A 21,585-nucleotide genomic window follows, 5' to 3' on the forward strand; every position below is an offset into this window, starting at 1 on the left:
ATTTTCCTGATGATTAGTGATGTTGAGCATCTTTTCATATACTATAGTTGTTGGCCATTTGTAGGTTTTCTTTGGAGAGATGTTTGATTGAATCTTTAGCTTATTTCTTTAAATCAGGTTATTAGCTTTTTTTATCCTATTGAGATGTAGGAGTTTCTTACATATTTTAGAAATTAACACCTTATGAGATATATAGCTTGTGAATATTTTCTCCCATTTTGTAAGTTGCCTTTTCACCCTGTTGATTATTTGCTTTGCTGCACAGAAGCTTTTTAGTTTGATATAATCCTACTTGTCTAACTTTGCTTTACATGTCCACAGTACCCAAAGAAATCTACAGATTAAGTGCAATCTCTATCAAAATCCTAATAGCATTTCTTATAGAAATAGAGAAAACAACTCTAAAATTTATATGGAACCACAGCAGATCCTGAAAAGCCAAAGCAATCTTGAAAAAGAAAAACAAAATTGAAAGCATCACACTTTGTGGTTTCAAAGTATATTACAAAACTACAAAAATTAAAACAGTATGGTACTTGCCTAAAGACAAAGGTATAGACCAACTGAACAGAATAAAGAGCCTAGAAATAAATCCACACATACATGGCCAACTGATATTCAACAAGGGAGCCAAGAACACACAATGGGGAAAGGATATAGACTTTTTAGCAAATAATTTTGAGGAACTAGATATCCACCCGGAAAAGAATGAAATTGGAGCATTATTTTACACCTTACAGAAAAAGTAACTCAAAATGGATCAAAATCTCAAACGTAAGACCTGAATCTATAAAACCCCTAGAAGAAAAGCAAGTTTCTTGACCTTGGTCATGGCATTGATTTCACTATGGACATCAAATAACACCAATGGCATTAAACACACAGGCAACCATTAGAAGCAAGGTAAAAGATATATTGTTAACTCTTTTAAAAAATCAGCTTATCAGATTTCTATGTACTTCATGAATTGGTTAGGACATTTCTGTTGGTTTTGGGTTGTTGTAAATGACTCATCTACCAGTTCAAAATATCAGCCTATCCATAAAGTAACTGGATTCCAAAAATAAGCCATGACTTTACTGTTATTTCTTGCTCTACCCTGGCTGTGAGCCTAAGCGCCTTCACAGGGACTCTGTAAAATACATGACATGCCACATTGTATAGGAGTAAGACCATTGTAGAAATACTAAATCTTGCCATTCCTGTTAGTTGCATTTATTTTTTGGCCTAAACTGTTAGTAACATCCGATATATAGCACCTGTCTCTCCTGATGATATTGTCCTTTCGTTCTTTGTTACACAGCTTTAAAAAAAGGAAAGATACACAATTTTGATGATAAAGTTTCCAAATTAGTGAATTATCACTCAAAACAGTTTTAAATGAATTAGTCCCAGAATTTGCTTTATATCACTGTTTTATTTAGCTTATATTTTTGTTTTCCTGTAAAGGTACCCCTCATCAATTCCAGAAAACAGAATTAGTCCCTTCTGAAAATGTTCTTGAAATAAAATCTTTAATAAAAGGGTGAGGGGGCAGCTGGGTGGCTCAGTGGGTTAAGCCTCTGCCTTCAGCTCAGGTCATCATCTCAGGGTCCTGGGATCGAGCCCCAAATCAGGCTCTCTGCCCAGCAGGGAGCCTGTTTCCCCCTCTCTCTCTGCCTCCCTTTCTGCCTGCTTGTGATCTCTGTCTGTCAAGTAAATAAATAAAATCTTTAAAAAAAAATGTTCCTGAGGAGGCAATTGACATTTCATGATTAAATATTTCATAGCTTCAAAACCTTTACTGTTTCAGGCTTGTCTCACTCTCTTCCTTTCTTATTAGAGCTATAAATTTGTCTGCTATCTCTTTCTAATTTGCCTTTCAACTATTGTGGCCTATAAATTCCCTACCCTATCTACTTACTTATCAATAAACTAAATCTTTTCAGCCTATACACAAAAATGATTTTCCCAAACTTCCACAGTGTTGTTACTCTCCTGAGCACTCTGTCCACTTTCTGCTTGTACAATCCAATTTTAAAGGCCCAGGAAATGCTGCTTATTCTGTGAGACTCACCTCATAGACTCCATGTTTCCTATTCTTCCAGTCATAACAATGTATATTTTACTGACTTTGGTGAAAGTAACATCCATATTGCTGACTCCTATTTTTGTCTTCTTGGTCATTTCTTTACCAAAGCAGTTAAGCCTGAAACTCCTTAGGTTTAAAATTCTGAGGAAAGAGGACAGCCCAATGTGATGGGGATGTGCAAGTTCGCAGAAACAAGCCACATCATTAAGAAAGTAAGATAATTGGGGCGCCTGGGTGGCTCAGTGGGTTAAGCCTCTGCCTTCGGCTCAGATCATGATCTCAGGGTCCTGGGATCGAGCCCCGCATCGGGCTCTCTGCTCAGCAGGGAGCCTGCTTCCCTTCCTCTCTCTCTCTGCCTGCATCTCTGCCTACTTGTAATCTCCATATGTCAAATAAATAAAATCTTAAAAAAAAAAAAGAAAGTAAGATAATTAAGCAAAGCTACCCAACGTTGGCCAGTAAAAACTAAACATTCAAAATTGTATTAGGAGGTAGTTTTAAACTGCCTGTTTTGATGATGTCATTCTGTCCATTATTCAATGCCATTTAGCTATTTCTGACATTTTGATATGAGATTTATAAGACAGAACAGTAATTTGTTTACTCTCTGACCTTAAGACAATAGTGTCAAAAATATCAATTTTCAGCTTTTTTTTCATATTTTAGTAATGTGTACATCAACTACCTCACCTGGAAACTGAAGCTCACCTACCCCTATCCTCTATTCCATATTATACCCATATTCCATATCTTATCCATACTCCAGACTTTAGACACACTCATACCTATCTTTGTCCTTTCAGGCTGCTATAACGGAAAACCACAGGCAGAGTGGCTTGTAAACAAAGAAATTTATTTCTCTCCGTTCTGGAGAATAGGAAGTCCCAGATCAAAGTGCTGGCAAATTTGGCACCCAGAGAAGACAGGCTTCCTGATTCATAGATGGCCATCTTCTCACTAAGTGGCAAAAGGGGCAAGAGAGCTTTTTGGAGTCTTTTTTTATAAAAAAAAAAAGTCTTTTTTTTTATCACTAGTCACTCCACAAAAGTCCTACCTCCAAATCCCAGCTCACTGGGGATAAAGTTTCCACATTTGAATTTTGGAGGGACAAAAACATTCAGTCCATTACCCATACTCTATAACTTACTCTGTAACTTACTCTAAAACCCTAAGCCTAACTCCACATTCCCTTTTTTAAAAATAGTGTGATAAAATACATATAGCATAAACTTGCTGTCATAACCATTTTTACATGTGCAGTTCAGTTACCTATATTCCTCCCTTATTCCTACATCATATGTTTACCCATATTTTGTACCTTACTCATACTCTACACCTTGCTCATACTTCATGACTCACCATTCTTCATATACTACCCATACCTACCACCTTACCCATGATCTCTGTTTTCCCCATCCATAGTACTTTCTTTTTTTTTTTTAAAGATTTTATTTATTTATTTGACAGACAGAGATCACAAGTAGGTAGAGAGACAGGCAGAGAGAGATGGGGAGGCAGGCTCCCCGCTGAGCAGAGAGCCCGATGCGGGGCTCAATCCCAGGACCCTGGGATCATGACCTGAGCCGAAGGCAGAGGCTTAACCCACTGAGCCACCCAGGCGCCCCATCCATAGTACTTTCTTCTGGACCATACCTTATTCAGACTCCATGCTTTACTTTGCTCCAGTCCTCACACCCTCCCCCAAGCCTTCATTATTTCTCTTTCAGTTATTCAAATATATCATCATTGACTAGCTTAGAATCATATTGTGACTATGCAAAATGAATGAAACCATTTGCTATTTTATTTAATGAACCATATCATACTCAGCCTTCTGACTCATCTGGATTAGTATTGTCAGAACTATTTTCCTTGGAAGATTTACTGAGGAAGCATAAGGAATGGGCTGAAGTCATTTCTATGCTCACATTTTTGTGTGTGTCATAAAGTAGGGAAAATGAGCTTGTGGCGTTTTGTGTTTTTAGAATGTCCACATCACCAAAACAGCTTTTTTCTTATGGCTCTTGGAACCATCATGAAATACTTCTTTTTAACTGTAGAAAGAATAGAACCAAAACCATTTGGGATGGATGACCTAGCTTATTCTAAGTATTTCCCGGAGGAGAACAATAATAACAAAACCATATCTGTATGTCTAGTCTAAACCTTTTATACTTATCTCGGCAGATCCCCCTCAGTAAAAAAGCAGGTTATAATCAAATAACAAAAAAAGTAAATTTATGTACTGGAAGATAATTATTGAAGGGTCCTATAGACCCTTTCATATTTAATTACAGATCCTAGTTGTAGGAAAAATATGTACTTAATATTAAAAAAAATACAGTCTCAACATTAATGACATGCCAGTTTGCTAATATTGCCAGGGATGAGGATAGTTGTGGGGGAGAATTGGGTATTTTGGAAACCGTATGCCCCAGAGAAACCCATTCAGGTAGCACTCACTGCTAAGTCACGTGGTCAATTTCAATCTTGCTTCAAGCCCAGCACCCCACCTCATCCCAAGTTCCCCCAGCCAAGTTCCCCCAGCTGCTTATACCAGCTTGATCAGGGAGCCTGTCGATGGCATTTGTATATTTTACAATTACCATTCTAGAGATATGATGAACCCTGGAGTAATATACTGTCCTTGACAGCAACTGCCTCAGCTTTTGGGCACATATGCTTCAAATCTGAGAATATCATAGATATATATGGGAATCTTTGTAGAGATCTCTGAGGCAAGCTGGTATTTAACACAAAAGCAAACCCATTTGGAGCTAAAACACTTTCCATTAGGCAGTTTGGCGGCTGTTCTACAAGCCAGACTCACTGTGCTCGACAGACACATTTCGATTAAATGCTGCTTTGTATTCCTCCAAAGATGGGAACAATAAGGACGTTTGTCAAAGGAAAAACTGCAGCAAACGATTTCATGTTGAACATCTGTACTCTGCGGTTCATTGTTTGCAAGAGTTTATTGACCATAATTTTGATGCATATAGGTTTTAAAGTGTATAAACTGCATTTATCTTGGGCGCCTATCATTTATTTGAGTCTTGGCTTATTTATTTCCATTTTTCTGGGCATTTTATTTATTTTGGGATGCTGAAGAGATGAAGGAAAAGATGCTTTCGAAAAAGAAGTTTTAGTTAGCTCTGCAAAATTGATGAGGAAAGACAGTGTTTCCACAAAACAGATTAAGCAATTGAATTGAAAAATGTTAACACTAAGAATATTATAACTTTATGATACCTTTCAGCCTTAAAGATCTCAAACCAATTTATAAACTTTAAGACCACTCTCCCAACTCATTGTCCATCATATCAATCATCATGACATTTCCAGAGTGAACTGTAGCAGCTGTTAATTAGCAAAGTAATTTGAGGGTAGTGGAGTCAGAAGACTAGTTAATGGCGTTGTGAATGTGATCCTGAGTTAAGTTGCCTTCTTTCACTTTAAAAATGGATGGCCTATTGTTAGAAGATGTAAACTTGCTTTTTTTTTTTTTTTGCATTTTATTCATGGGAACCATAGCCAAGGCAACCCAAGTTGCTAAATCAACGTAGCCTTTATCAGTCATGATTTGATGCATAGCTGTGGTCCTGCTCTGTTGGCCTAACTCTGCCACCACATAAACTACAGATCCCTTGAATAAAAGAGAGGCAGACCCTAGAAACTGACCATCTATAAGATAGTAGATTTTCTTTCTTGGCAGACATTTAATAATGAAATAGTCAACATATTGGAGTAGTTAAGAACGTCAACTTGGAAATCAGGCAGACGTGGGGCTATAACCCCCACACCAAGTAATTTCGCCTTTCATAAGGTTATCTATTTCCTGTTGTACAGTTTATTTAAAATCATGTATCTAAGGCACAGCATCCGGCATGGCAAACTTTCAATTACTGTTACTATTTCTTGGATTTTTTGGTTCCACAATTTATCTAAGGAAAACCTGATGGATTTTATAATCTGTTTCATTAAATCTTTTTTTCCATTAGTGCACAGTTGCCTCTTTACAGAGAAGCCTTGAAGAAACTGCCTTGAGTAGGTAACTAACATTTACGTTTTGTTTCTGTGTTTGTTTGTAGGGTGTACTCAGGCAGAAAGTCAAGATGGTTATGTAAGCTTCTCCAACTTGGCAGTTTTGATCTCTGGGTCAAATTGGCACTTTCTTTTTACTGTCACTTCCCCTCCAGGTAATATTAGCAGAGTGTGTTTTTACTATCTGTTTCTTAAAAAAAAAAAAAAAATAGCCCCTTCTCCTTTATAATGGGAATAGCTCCTATCATGAATAAGAAGTCATCACAGTTTAGAGAAAAAAATCACTTGACTATATCATTAAGGTATGAGAAACAAGAACTCATGTAGAAATTAAGTCCCTGGAGAATTCTGGTAAGCAAGAATCTAAATATACATTTTCTTCTAGTTGTTAAAATTTACTTTGAATGCTTTTTATTATTATTATTATTTATTCTTTCTCTGACATGTGGTGGCATTTGGTTGGATATTAATGAGAATATTTTAATTAGTAAAAAAGAGAGTCATGGGATATTAAGTATTGTGAAATTTTATATTTCAGTTCTGCCCTCCTCACACAGTGCCTCCCTCCAGCTCCATAACCATTCAAAGTCCTGGCACTTTAGAAGGACAGATATAAGGTGTCTGTAAATTGCTCATATGCTCCAACTCATCTTGAGGAAACCTTGAAGAAAGGTCTTCTCCCTTCTGCAACATTCTTGACAACTTTTGCTATATTAGAGGGTAATACTACTCAGTAAGTTTGAAGTAGATAGCATGTTAATTTAACTTCTAAGGAATCTATGCAAAATCATCCTCTCCCATTTCCATGAAGAGTAGAGCCAGGTCTCCTCTTACCAAGGAGTGGTGAGAAAGGAGTGTTTGTTTGTTTGTTTGTTTGTTTTTGAGATTGTAGTTTTTGACATCCTGTTTTTTAAAATACTGAGCTCTCATAGAGACACCAGAAAAAGAAAAAGAAGATGTAATTCTTCCATTCATTATTGTGATTTACCAGAAAGAAATTCCTCCACTAACAGAGCATCTAAAAGAATTCTAAAAATGCTGACACCACATTTGAACTAAAGTAGTAGATATTTATAACCACTTATTAATTTGGGGCAGAAAATTAGTCTGATACTAAAGCCACACAACTGTGGAAGCAGTTTGTACACGGATGTGATGATGCAAAGTTTTATAAAATGCATTTGAATAGGGCACCTGGGTGGCTCAGTTGGTTAAGCCACTGCCTTCGGTTCAGGTCATGATCCCAGAGTCCTAGGATTGAGTCCCGCATCAGACTCCCTGCTTCCCAGGGAGTCTGGTTCTCCCTCTGACCTTCTCTCCTCTCATGCTCTCTCTCTCTCTTTCTCTCTCTCTCAAAGGAATAAATAAAATCTTTAAAAAAATACATTCGAATAATCATCACTAGAGTTAAACCAGTTAGTTAATGGAAACAACCAGGGAAATCCCATGTTTTGATGTGAGATATCTGAAGCCCTACAACAACTGTTTAATTAAGGCCATGTATTAGTTCTCCTTATGAAACTTGAATTCCCACTGTCATAAGATACTTCTCAAAAAGAGAAAACTGTAGCTCTTGGGAAAATATACAATGAGCACCTGTCAACAAGTTCTTTAACTCACTAGTCAGTGTACCACGAAGATGCAAACCTGGTTTAAAGAGCATTTAACATGGCCACAATGAAAAGATAAGCATTACAGAGAAGAGCATTTGAGAGATGTGCATCACACAGCCAGCTGAAATAAGTTTGCCACATTGGATATAGGGCAATAAAACTGTAATCTTTGGTGTTACATGTGTACAGATACATTTACATCTGTAATGGAGAAAAATCATTTGCAGTTTACCTATATACATATATATACACATATGTATACTATGTTCCAGAGAATTTGATAAACCTTGAATGGGCCTGTTTGAAAATACTATGGTCTGACATTGATCAGATCTGTAATCATTTTTTCCCCTTATCCAAGTCCTGGACAATTTTTTTGTACTTGACTTCTGAGGTCACTATATTATTATTAATCTTAATTTTGCAGGGCAAATATCTTTTAAGTACCTATGGAAGTGTCTTTATGTAGGACAGATCCATGGAGATACATGTTCAGTGTTCTGGATCATGGGATCCCCATGTATATATATTTTAGAAGGACAATCCATGCGGAGCTGGATATTTTGTCCCAGACTTGTCAGGTTATTTAAAGGACCTTTGTCCTTCAATTTCCTCAGTAGTTAACCAAGACTAACCAAATACTTCATCAAGGTTATTTTGAGGAATAAGCTATACAGCCAGTTGTAAAACGTGGTGTAGACAAAAACTTCTCAGTAACATTTTATGATTTGGAGTTGGCCTTAGTGTTCACATTTACTAGACTACAGCTTTATTTTAGGTTTCTCTATAACTTGTAAAAGAGGCTGGGGAATTATCTTGAAAAGTTTTTCTTCAGCAATTTTCCTTAAATTATTCTTCATAATTTTCAAACCACGTCGATGAGGCGAGGCTCTATCAGAATGAGATTTCTGAAGTCTAAATTAGAAGAGAATAGATGGAAGATAGAGGACGAATATCTTAGAGAGAAGAACAATATTTTAGAAGTGTAGAAACTGAGGAGCTGAGAAATCAACCAGATGTGTATGGGACCCTCACAAGTCTTTCTAATATGTTGACTAATCTGGTTCACTTATTCGTTTTGGAACATCTGAGATGCCACCAAGAGAGAAGGATTTCTGTGTGTTTAATTCTGCTGACTTCCCAGCCAGCCTTTCCCCCTTCCCTATCACCCCCATGACCTGGCTGTGGTTTCTCTGCCCGTTCCTTGCAGCCCGGCCGGGCTGCCGGGCTGAAAAGAGACCGGGGAGCCCAGGCTGCTCCTGGCCACCAAATCCAGAGAAATCTGGCTTGGCTCTGTTGTCCCTGCCATTTCCATGCCTAGGATACTCTTCCTCCTGAAATTCACATGACTCAATTATCATTTCACTCAGATTTCTCCCCAAATGTCACCTCCTCGGGAAAATCTTTTCTGCATCACTCAGTCAACCCCACCACCATTCCCAGTCCTGCCCCATTGCCAGTCATTCTCTGTCGGCCAATCTCACTTTGGTCTTCATGGCACTTACTGCCACATGGGACCAGGGTATCAGTGTATTTGCTTGTTTGTCTACTGCCTGTGTTCTGTCCCCCCCACCCCCATTCAAACCTAAGTTCCAAAAGGGGCAGGAGTTATGCTGAGTTCAGCACTGTATCTTTGGAGTGTAGAAAAACCTGGCACATCATAGGCACAACAATTTCTACTATTTTTAATTTTATTTTTTCAGTGAACCAAGATTCATTGTTTATGAACCACACCCAGTGCTCCATGCAATACGTGCTTTCCTAAACACCCACTACCAGGCTCACCTAACCCCCCCACCCCCACCCCTCCAAAACTCTCAGTTTGTTTTTCAGAGCCCACAGTCTCTCATGCTTTGACTCCCCCTCTGATATCCCCCAATTCACTTTTCCTTTCCTTCTCCTAATGTCTTCCGTGTTATTCCTTATGCTCCACAAGTAAGTGAAACCATATGATAATTGACTCTCTCTGCTTAACTTATTTCACTCAGCATAATCTCTTCCAGTCCCATCCATGTTGATACAAAAGTTGGGTATTCATCCTGATGGCTGTGTAATATTCCATTGTACATATGGACCATATTTTATTTATCCATTCATCTATTGAAGGGCATCTTGACTCTTTCCATTGTTTGGCAATTGTGGCTATTGCTGCTAGAAACACTGGGGTACAGATGGCCCTTCTTTTCACTATATCTGTATCTCTGGAGTAAATACCCAGTAGTATAATTGCAGGATCATAGGGTAACTCTATTTTTAATTTTTTGAGGAATCTCCACACTGTTTTCCAAAGTGGCTATACCAACTTGCATTACCACCAATAGCGTAAGAGGGTTCCCTTTTCCCCACATCCTCTTCAACACTCGTTGTTTCCTGTCTTGTTATTTTGGCCATTCTAACTGGTGTAAGGACATATCTCAATGTGGTTTTGACTTGAATCTCCCTGATGGCTAATGATGATGAACAATTTTTCATGTGTCTGTTAGCCATTTGTATTTCTTCTTTGGAGAATTGTCTGTTCATGTCTTCTGCTCATTTCTTTATAAGTAAGGATATTGAGATGATGTCTAAGATTGTAGCTTTGTAATATTCTGCTACTAAAAATATTTAAAAGCTTGTGGTCTCTACCCTTAGACCCAGGTACTTCTCTGGTCTTATAAATCAGTTAATTGACTTCAACCCCTCTGCCATTATTTGTGTTTGAAACACTTTCATGGCCTGATCTCGTATATCCCACTTGGTATATGCTACTTCCCAGCTCAGAATTTTTCCTTGTATGACACCTCATTGCCTTCAAGATATAGTCAAGAAGCTTTTGGTTGACATTTACTGCCCACTAAAATTTATCTCAAATGCTTTCCAGCATTAATTACCAGTATTTTTCGCACTAATTTCCTAAACAATTGCTCTTTCCTCCTTTCTGCCTTTATTTGCTTAGCCTTCAAAGCCCCACTTAAATATTCTCTTTTGGATGCTTTCCCTGACCATATTGACAGAAAATATCCTTCCAGAGCAATTGATTGCATTATTCTGTTGACATGTGTCACATTCTGATTTGTGTGTGTGAGTGTGTGTATGTGTAATTTTATCTACTAGCTTGTAAGTATCTTCAGAATGAGAACAGTGACTTATTCTGTTAGCAAAGTAAACAATCACTGAGCAATCATTGGAAAATGGATAAAAGAATGAGGAATCTTGTTATACTTCTGTAAATCACCAGTAAAATCCATTCCCCCATCTCTGGGCTAGATTTATCTTATTCAGATGTTCGTAAAAAGCAACTAACTAATAACAAACAAACCAAGTATGTCTCAAGCATAAGATGTACACAGGAGAACCATTTCTAGCTAATTTTGTTATGGTAGCTTTGGGACCAAGTCAGCCAGGAGTCAAGAGACTGAAAACCTGACAGTGACTTTCAATCAAAACTATATATATATATATATATATAAATCAGGTTCAGCCCAAGGAAAGCACAGCAAAGAATAGCACGATGTTTCCTTGAGTGTAAGAGGAATAAAAACTCTGTTTTTGCCTACATTTATCCAGATGATAGCAGAGGTTTGGTGTAGGCTGGTTTATTTGGATGTGTTACTTAAAAATCTCTGGCTCTAACTCATGCTTGTAGGCAAGCTTTTTTTTTTTAAATTTTTCATTTTTGTATTGGGGTATAATTGACACATGATAAACTACAAATACTTCAAACACACAGTTTCATAGATTTTGATGAATATATACTCCCATGAAACCATCCCCACAATAAAGATAATGAACATATCTGTTACCCTCAAAATTATAGGTAAATTTAAATTTTTTATTTAAAAAATAATACACAGTAAAATTTATTTTTGCATGTGTTTTTGTGGATTCAAATACCTTAACAGAGTCATGTAATTACCACCACAGTCAGGATATAGAACATTTCCAAAAAATCTCCCTTATTCTGCTCCTCTGTCCTCACATTCCCCCTGCCACTATCACTAATCCCTGACAATCACTTACCTGTTCTTTATCACTATAATTCTGTCTTTTCTACAATGTCATATAAATGGAATCATAAAATATGTACCCTTCAGAGATGGACCTCTCTCACTTAGCATAATACCTTTGATGGTCATCCCAGTTGCTACTTTCCTACTAATAGTGTGGTTCAGTTTTCCAGATAACAAAATTCTCATGGACGTTAGAAAATTCTCTTGGCTCTGTGGTAGGAGTGCCTGTTCCCTGTTTTGATGTCTTACATACCATTTTTCAAAAATAGGAGACATATGTCAGAGCAAGTAGTTTCACACATTCTGGAGCTGAGAGCATTTCTATTCTAATTAGTGGAACGTGAGAGTGAAATTGAAATTTTGCATTGGTGGAAAGATAAGTCTGAGAATGAGAGGGGAGAATTGGAAGAATGCCCCATCGGTAATGGACAGAATTGGAAAGAACAATTGTATTTAATTGTTGGAACTGGATTCTTGTAGTTCTTCAGAAATACAAATTTTCAATTGATTATTAGTTCATTTAATCACTTAATTCAGTAAGTATTTATTGAACCTACTAAGTGACAGGTATTGTTGTAAACATATCTCTTCCACAGTATTTTTATTATATCAGCATCTTTTGTCCTATTAATATGTTATTACTGGAGCTTTTTTTTTTTTTTTAACAGGAGCCAATTTTACAGCTCGATCAAGGTCATTCACTGTCTTACCTGTGCATAGGTCAGAGAAGTCAACCATCATCTTGGCTGCTTCCCTATGCTCAGTGGCCTCATGGCTGGCTCTATGCTGTCTGGTGTGCTGTTGGTTAAAGAAAAGCAAAAGCAGAAGTATGTAGATTTTTCTTTTGGGAATGAAAATATCAGTGGGGAAATGTTATCATGTATAATACACTAACATTTCTTTTTCTTTCCCCAAGAGAAATTTTTATGAAACTGTAACATATGGAACCAAATTATTCAGTTTATACAGTAGAAACAAAGATTGATTAACCTTAACTAATAATAGTGATAATAATGAGAGTATTTATTGAATATTCACTGTGGGCCAGGTTCTAAGTACTTTATATGCATGGATTTTTTAATCTTCATAACAACCCTTTGAAGTAGGATCTGTGTTATGGGCGTAGCATGAGGCACACAAAGGCTAAGTAACTTACCCAAGGTCACACAATCAAGAAAAAGGCAGTTTGGCTCCAGATGCTACTCTCTAAAACACTATGTTCCACTGCCCAAGTAATCCTCCAAAAAGTAAGTTTAAGAAAGAAGGGAAAGAGATTCAGAAGAGGGAAGAGAATGTTTGGTGGGTTTTTTCCCTCTCATAGGAGCATGAAAACTATTTTCTTGAACATTTTCCCGGAAGCAGATCGTTTCTTTTCGACTGGGGACATGGAGCATCACTGAGGGAAGTAAGTTCTGGAAAAGAGGCTTCTTTCTATCTTTCTACTCTGCTCTTAGAGTGAGGGAGGTAGAGGGGCAGGCCAAGTATTGGCAAGTCCCTGGCTCCCCTCATCAAATGAGTGGATGAAACACTTGTGTGCTCAAACGTGAGTACAAAAGAAGTGAGGCAAAGAGAGAAGTCAAAATAAAGAAAGGAAAGAGGAAGAAGCATGGAGCCACTACTGGAAGACTCATAGTGCTTGGGTTTCTGAGAGATCTTGGGGGAGGGAAGCTCCACGCACTCTTTATTTTGAACCAAGCATCAGTGTGATATACTTTCCCTCTCTCCCTGTCCTGATGGGGCTGGCCAAACTGCAGGGAAACTCAAGGGTACCTTGTCTTTCTCAAGAAGAATGGGATCTCATCCTGAGTTGTTGCCTGTGATTTGTGGAATGCAGGTTTTGGTCTTTGGGGTTCTTTTTGTTTTTCGGTTTTTGGGTTTTTTTGTTTTGTTTTGTTTTGTTTTGTTTTATTAACATATAATATTTGTTTCAGGGGTACAGGTCTGTGAATTATCAGTCTTACACAATTCACAGCACTCACCATAGCACATACCTTCCCCATTGCCCATAACCCAGCCACCTTATTCCTCCCCCTCCCCTACCCCCAGCAACTCTCAATTTGTTTCCTGAGATTAAGTGTCTCTTATGGTTTGTCTCCCTCCCTGGTCCCATCTTGTTTTACTTTTTTCCCTCTCTTTCCCCCATGACCCCTCGTCCAGCCTCTCAAATTCCTCATATCAGAGAGATCATATGATAATTGTCTTTTGGTCTTTGTTTTTACATCTAAAGTAGTGTGTGTGCATTTGTGTGTGTGTTGATTTTTGGTTTGAAAGCAAAGACCTTTCATAATTTTTAATTTCATGCAATTCTGTGATACATTCTATTTAATTCTCATCCTCCATTTTACTGCTAAGCCTATCAGCAATGGAGGGACCCCCCCCCCACTAAGTTCTGCTCACCCATCTCCTTCCTTCTGTTCTCCAACTATAGAGGAAGATTCTTCCTGCAGTCTAACATACCATTCATTACCTTGGTATTCTCTTTTTCACTCTTTCAACTTTTCAATATCTGTGGACACATTTCCCTGTATTAAATTCACATATTTTCTGGGGTGCCTGGGTGGCTCAGTGGGTTAAAGCCTCTGCCTTCGGCTCAGGTCGTGATCCCAGGGTCCTGGGATCGAGCCCCACATCGGGCTCTCTGCTCAGTAGGGAGCCTGCTTCCCTCTCTCTCTCTGCCTGCCTCTCTGCCTACCTGTGATCTCTGTCTGTAAGATAAATAAATAAAATTTAAAAAAAAATTCTAAATTCACATATTTTCCTGATTGGATGTAGACTTCTAACTTTCTTATAAAAATAAAAAGAGATCAGGAAACACTGTATGAAAAAAAAAAAGGTAAAAAAGGTACAGTAACCAGTTTTGTATGAGTAATTTGTATTTTCTTCTTTAAATCTTTCTGTGTTTTTCAAACTTCTAGGATTAGCATTCATTACTTTAGAATAATAAATATCATTCCCCATCTTCCTCATGGAACAATATTCTCCAATTCAGCTGTACAGTCTGTGTCAGCAGTGTATGAAATTTTGATCTTGGGACCTTGTTCCCCTTTCAGTAATTATTGAAAACCCCAAAGAGATTTTGTCAATGTATGTTTATCTATTAATACTTCCAAATTAGAAGTTAAAAGAGCAAATGTAAAATTTATTTATTTTCTTTAAAATAACAGTAATACATGCATTATATGCCAACATAATTATCGTTTTTTATTTAAAATGATGTTTCCAAATATATAATGAAAAGATTGGCCTTTTTATAAAACTCTTTAATGTCTGTCTTAAGAAAAGTCAGCTGTATTCTCTAGCAGCTTCCACATTACATTGGCTGCAATGTATTGTTTTGGCTGAAGTATGTGAAGAAAATCTATCCTCACACAAGTACAAGTAGAAGAGGAAGAGTATTTTAATAACATTCACAGATAATTGTGGATCATCTTCTTTGATACTGCACCCAACATGGCCAAGAGATGGTTACTTACAAGTACATCTCAATGTACGTTCTATACTCTGTATATGAAAAGCCACTAATCTATTATGGACTTTGAGTGGAGCTTTTACTTATGCATGATTTTGAAATATTATGCTTTAGCCATTTGGAAAAATATTGTTTCACTGAGTTATAAAGATTTTCCAAATGCTGACATATTTCATTCTATAATTTTTTAAAAACTGCATTTGTTAATATCAACATTAAACTTTAAGAGTTCAATATCTATAAAACTTATAGTTGATAAAAGTTGTCCCAAATTTTAAATTTCCCATGAAAGCTTGAATTTTATCACTGGAAGAAACTATGGTCACTTGTTTCATGGAAGTTATAGGCTGGCTTTATTCACTTAAAAAAAAACCTACCAAGTACCCAAATAGGAAAAACCAGAATCTATCTTTCATTCTTCCAAGTTCTTTCAATGTAAAAAATGTTGTTCTATGAAAAATCAGGTTTTTAGCTAAACTCAATTGCTAAAGTGTTTTCCTTGAGAAAAATTATCATATGCCACGGCCTGGTGTCATTTGACCTTACATTATGAATTTTTTTTTTAATCTTCTGCCATTCAAACTGAAATAAAACTCTGAGAGCAAGGACCGGGTCTTTCTTACTTATTGTCTTTCCATTGCTTAGAACAGTTTCTGACATAAGCAATGTAAATACATTTTTGATTAAGATAATTAATAAATAAATGCACAGAATATAAAAATCTCTCATCAGTCAAAAGTGGAAATCTTCAATCAAGAGCTCATATATGCACGATCTCTATGGATTGTACCAATGTGAATTTCCTGGTTTTGATATCATATTATGTAAGTTGTTAACAGTAGGGGAGGCTGGATAAGGATGCATGAATCCTTCGGTATATTTCTTTGCAACTTCCTGTGAATCTATCATTATTTCAAAATAAAAGGTTAGAGAGTATTGTAACATTCTATACCAGCTCTGTCCAGTAAAAATATAACATGAACCACAAATGTGAGGCACATGATGCAATTTTATAGTATCCTCTTAACCTAATATATCAACATTTATATGTAATAAATATAAAAATATTGGATATTTTACAGGTTCTTAAAATCAGGTATATATGTTACACTTACAACACATCTTAACTCAAGCTAGTCATATTTCAAGTGCTCCATAGCCATATATTATGGCTATTGTATAGTATAATTTTATACCTTAAAGTTGCTGGTTAGTATATGAGGTTGTATTTCATTATTTCTTAAGCTCTGAATACATTATATGCATTCTCATATATGTGTATCGCAATCATTTTGTGGGGGCATACAAGAGAAGCACGTTGGCATTTAGGACCAGTTTACAAATAAAATGTTTTATTCTAAAAAACAAGAAACAGTCACATCTTTTTCTCATTAATCTAGAAATAAAAAATGAAGATATTTCTGAATTCCAGACTAACGGCCAGAAGAATCATATCCACATCTCATCCAAACACCCAAGATCACAAGAGACTAAAAAGGAAGATGCCATGATGGGAGAAGGTAAGGTTGGACAGTGGGGATGATTCCCGTAAGAGACACCCATCCTGGATGAGCTGTGGCCTCCCTCTCCCCATGGCTGTCAGTTTCTGGGTCAGTTTAGTTGTTAACCTCTTCTTTCATCTTTGTTACTTCCTCTTAATGGAATTACACCCCAGCATAGGAGTACACAAGTCCAGCTGATTCACTCAGCTATTAACCAAGTCTTCAAGTTGACATTTATATTTTTTTCTTAGTAGATGATAATTGGTTTAACATTTGAGTTTATTACATAGGGAAAGGGAAAAGCAAAGTATACGCATATAATCTTTCCCTTAGCTATTGCAAAGTTGCCAGTCTGGCAACACTATTGAATTTGGGAAATAAGACAGTAGAGTTGCCAAATACCAACTATGCAAATTAGATTGAATATGGAGCCCTTAAGAAATGAGTCAGCTTTGTTAAGTTCTGCTTTGTTGTTTAGTCATACTTTTAACAAAATGTATTATTTGCTTACATTGTACATTAAACCTATATAATTTTGCTTGTTATATTTTTTAATTGTCATTGGACTTAGTGCCAAACAAAGAAAAGGTAGGCATTTACTTCAGACCAATGCTTTCCCTTTGTCCTTCTAAGATACAGAAGACAGGAAGACTGTTGGCAGAACACAAGATGGATTTGCTGCATGTGGATATGGTGTATGAAAAATATTCATATAATTTCCATGGATCTGAAATGCTTTGAAGCACACTCTAAAGAGAATAATACTGCTATTTATTCTAAGCAGTAGTCAATATTCATGATATTTTCTGCTTGAGAAAGGGATATGAATCTTAATGGTTCTAGCACCAGGTTTAACTCAAAAATAGCAATTCAATGTTGTTCTTCCTCTAACCAGTTCAATGGACTCTGGCTTGTGTGTGTGTGTGTGTGTGTGTGTGTGTGTGTCTGTGTGTCTGTGTGTCTGTGTGTGTGTGTGTCTGTGTCTGTGTCTACCTGTGTGTGTGCATGTGTAAATACCAGTTTGTTTGCCTGTTTGAATTTTCCCACTGGAGGAAATGAATTTATTTTTTTAGAAATGTCCCAACGAATTAGAAAGCCATACTCTAGCCTGACCCTATACCGGTAGGTGGTGGTAGGATTGGAGTGGGTGGGTATGAGAAGAACGAAGACAGAGAGAAATGGACAAATTCCTTCTGGATTCCATCTAAGACCACATTAATTTTGGTTTCTAGAGACCTCTTTTCCATATTACTGCATGCAAATTCAGAACAAGTGTTTGAAAATACTCATCTGAACTCAGCTCTTCAAGGAACAGCATGTTTAGCTGCATTCTTAAGCAAACAGCAAGAGTGATGCTAATCTCCCCCTAATCTAATATGGCTATCGACATGAATCTCAGTTGCCCTACTTAAATTAACTACATTAAGCAGTCCACAATGCCTGGGTGTTTTATTAAGGTACATTTTTTATCTGATGCCTTATTAATAAAGTATCAGGAATGAGATAAGGGACAGGGTTCCTGTGGAAAAATTTAGATTGAAGAGATGGGTGTATCAAAGGCCATGTTATTCGGACATCCAGGTTAAAAATAGAAAGTTGTGTTGTATCCAAATCCTCCCCTAGGGATCATAGCAGATTTGTTTCCTTATTTTCTAAGCTTTGCCCAAATCTGAAGAGCATCTTCAAGGCAAGTAATGACGCATCTCCTAATTTTCTTCAGAAATTATTACCAGCTACACAACAACTAGTTACTGCTGGCTTCAGATAAGTTTGGTTTTATTTCATTATTTCCATGGCACTTCAGTCTCCCTTTTGCCTCTTTTTCTAAACTTTTGGGATTGGCTATGTCTCTCCTGAGCACATTGCATTCACTAAGTACTACCTGGCACTAAAATTTTTCAGCTGTTGGAATTGAGCATTTCCACTGTCCTGTAGGTTCAGACTGTAAACTCATCATGTTACAGCTTTTACTAAAAATCGCATAGATGCAATAGTGAGAATAGAGTTACAATAGGGGAAGAAAGGAGTGGCGCATATATCCCTTGCATTTTATTGTTACCAGCCATCTGAGCTAGCTTCTACAATTCATATCTGGCCTTGTCACTCTGCCAGTGAGAAGATCTAATGAATTTCCAGTGTTAGCTGGAGAGCTGAAGAATGGGACTGTTAACAGCATAAAAACCAAGAGTCAGGCAGACTGAGTTTAACCCTGACTCTCCCATTGACTTGCCTCTTGGCCTCAAGGAAGCCAACTATCCTCTCTGTGCCCATGAGCTCCCTCCCTGGTAAAGTTCCCATGTTAATACCACCCACACATATGGTTGTTGTGCAAATTGAGTGAGTTAATATCACTAAAGTGTGCAGAACAATCCCTGGCATGTTGTATGTAATACATACATGTTATCTGTTGTTGGTTCTTCTTGTTATTTAAAAGACAGAACCTTCCAAGGCCTGACTCCATCCTATCCTTGTAATCTTACACTGCAATTCACCTTCCTGCCGCCTGCTCATACCCCCCCATGCTAACTCACTCATTCTGGGACTTGTCTAAGACCTTCCCACCCATTAGCTTGCATGGTTTCTTCCAGTTGGATTGCTTGTCTTCACCTGTTAAAAACTTCTGAAGCTTTTAAGCATCAGCTCACTGTGGTTTTTGTTTTGTTGTGATATATGTATGTATGTATACACATACATACATACATATTTTATATATATATATATATATATATATATATATATATATATATATGGTCTTTCCAATCCCTCCTACTTCATTGAAAATTAGTATTTTCCTCTTTGTGTATCAAGAATATTGAATGTGTACTTCCATGGTAGTACTCGTGTTTTTTAGGAGTTATGGGTGGTTCTCTGTTCCCACAAGCCAGTGATTTTTTTTAAAGAATTTATTTATTTATTTCTCAAACAGAGAGAGCACAAGCAGGGGTAGTGCCAGGCAGAGGGGGAAGCAGGCTCCGTTTTGAGCAGGAACCTGTTGTGGGACTTGATCTCAGGACCCTGGGGTCATGACCTGGGCTAAAGGCAGACATGTAACCAACTGAGCCACCAGGCATCCCCAGGCCAGCAGTTCCTAACCAGGGTAATTTTGGCTTCCAAGTGGGATGAAAATCTCATCCTGGTTTTCTTCTTTTTTTTTTTTTTAAAGATTTTATTTATTTATTTGTCAGAGAAGGAGAGAGAGAGCGAGCACAGGCAGACAGAGTGGCAGGCAGAGGCAGAGGGAGAAGCAGGCTTCCTGCCGAGCAAGGAGCCCAATTGGGGACTCAATCCCAGGACACTGGGATCACTACCTGAGCCAAAGGCAGCTGCTTAACCAACTGAGCCACCCAGGTATCCCTCATCCTGGTTTTCTTAATTTTCTTGATCCTGATCTTGATTATCCTAGTTTTAAAAATAAAAGCCTATGTCTCAGCAACTCCCTCAGTACCAGACAAATTGGGACAGTGGTCATCCTATCTCTAGAAGACATTTGCAATGCCTGGAGACTTTTTTTTTTAAGAGGGAGAGCGAGCACATGAGTGAGAGTGCAGGGAGGAGGGGCAGAGAGAATCTTCAGCAAGGTCCATGTGCAAAGCCAGACACAGGGCTTGATCCCAGGACCCTAAGATCAAGATCTGAGCTGAAATCAAGAGTTGGATGCCCAACTGACTGAGCCACCCAGGCACCCCTGTCTGGAGACATTTTTGTTGGCACAGTTGTCACAGGGAGGGGGAGATACTACTGGCATCTGGTGAGAAGCGATCAGGGGCATTATAAACATTTATAATGCACAGGACCACCCCACAATAAAGATTATTTGGTTGAAGATGTCAATAATGTTAAGGTTGAGAAACCCTGGTAGAAGCTATTATTTGTCTTTGTAACACATAGAGGGAGATGCTGGAATGACATACAATAAATGCAGTTAGATTATGTCTCCCAGTAAATATTGAGTAAGGATTTATTTACCTCCTGATATTTATTTAGTACCTTATGAGATCTTTTCTGTATGGTTGCAAAGGGGTGCTATCTGGTCCCCTGTCCTTGATGAGCTTGCAGTATGCAGGTTGACACACAAAACTAATATTTGAGGGAAAATGAAAGAACAATTCTAGGCAACAAGCAATTAAATGTAAAGCAATCAAAGCAAACAATATGTATTCAAAGCATTTATGGATGGGAGAGAATGCTCCAAGAGAGAAAGAATATCATTATCTTAAGTTACATGTTTACTCCCTCTAGCTCCTAAATCATATCACACTGTTTCAGATCCCATTTGCTAAGGGCTTGGTTGTCCAGTTTTATAGAAATGGTTTATAGAAATGCCAGGGAGGGAATCTAGCTTTGCCCTGCCAAAGCTCAATTTTGTACCATTCCTTTTCAACCATTCCCTTGGTCCCCTAATTTGGTTGATAGGGGGCAGATCTCCTAGGTGAGATACCTCAGAGTTATCTTTACCTCCTAGGGTTCCCCCTACCACTCTGTGCTCTTTCACCAAGTATAACCAACTTCTCCTCTGCAATGTCTGGTTTCCACCTTATCCCACTCCCTTTCACAACATATCTACTGTTCAGTCTCAGCTAATAGCCCTGTTATAGATGTCCAGTCTCCCACTCCTTCTTTTCCCTCCAGGACAATATTCCCCATACACAATTAGTTCTCCCAGCCTCAAAATGACCTTCTTCAATGTATCCACACATCTAAAGTCTCCATTCCTTCTTATCCCAGATCAAATTCTTCTCTTCCTTTTCATTTTTTTTTTCTTAGCTAGAAGGAATAATCCCCTTCTCTCAACTTTTATAACACTTTCGTTTTGTTCACTTAACACTATATATATATATATATATATATATATATATATATATATATATATATATATATATATATATATATATATATA

General features: G+C 37.5%; 1 protein-coding gene across 1 annotated transcript in view; it reads left to right on the forward strand.

Annotated features, from left to right (window-relative positions):
* LOC111152224 (PKHD1, fibrocystin/polyductin) overlaps positions 1 to 21,585 on the forward strand; it is a 459,207-nt gene that overhangs the window by 426,253 nt on the left and 11,369 nt on the right. The window contains exons 64-66 of the mRNA XM_022510630.1: positions 6,163 to 6,270; positions 12,386 to 12,544; positions 16,587 to 16,706. Coding sequence (XP_022366338.1) covers positions 6,163 to 6,270; positions 12,386 to 12,544; positions 16,587 to 16,706 — 387 coding nt within the window. The remainder of the gene's footprint in view (positions 1 to 6,162; positions 6,271 to 12,385; positions 12,545 to 16,586; positions 16,707 to 21,585) is intronic.

Source organism: Enhydra lutris, unplaced genomic scaffold (assembly GCF_002288905.1).
Source record: "Enhydra lutris kenyoni isolate GAN:26980312 unplaced genomic scaffold, ASM228890v2 scaffoldscaffold28, whole genome shotgun sequence".
Taxonomy (NCBI): domain Eukaryota; kingdom Metazoa; phylum Chordata; class Mammalia; order Carnivora; family Mustelidae; genus Enhydra; species Enhydra lutris.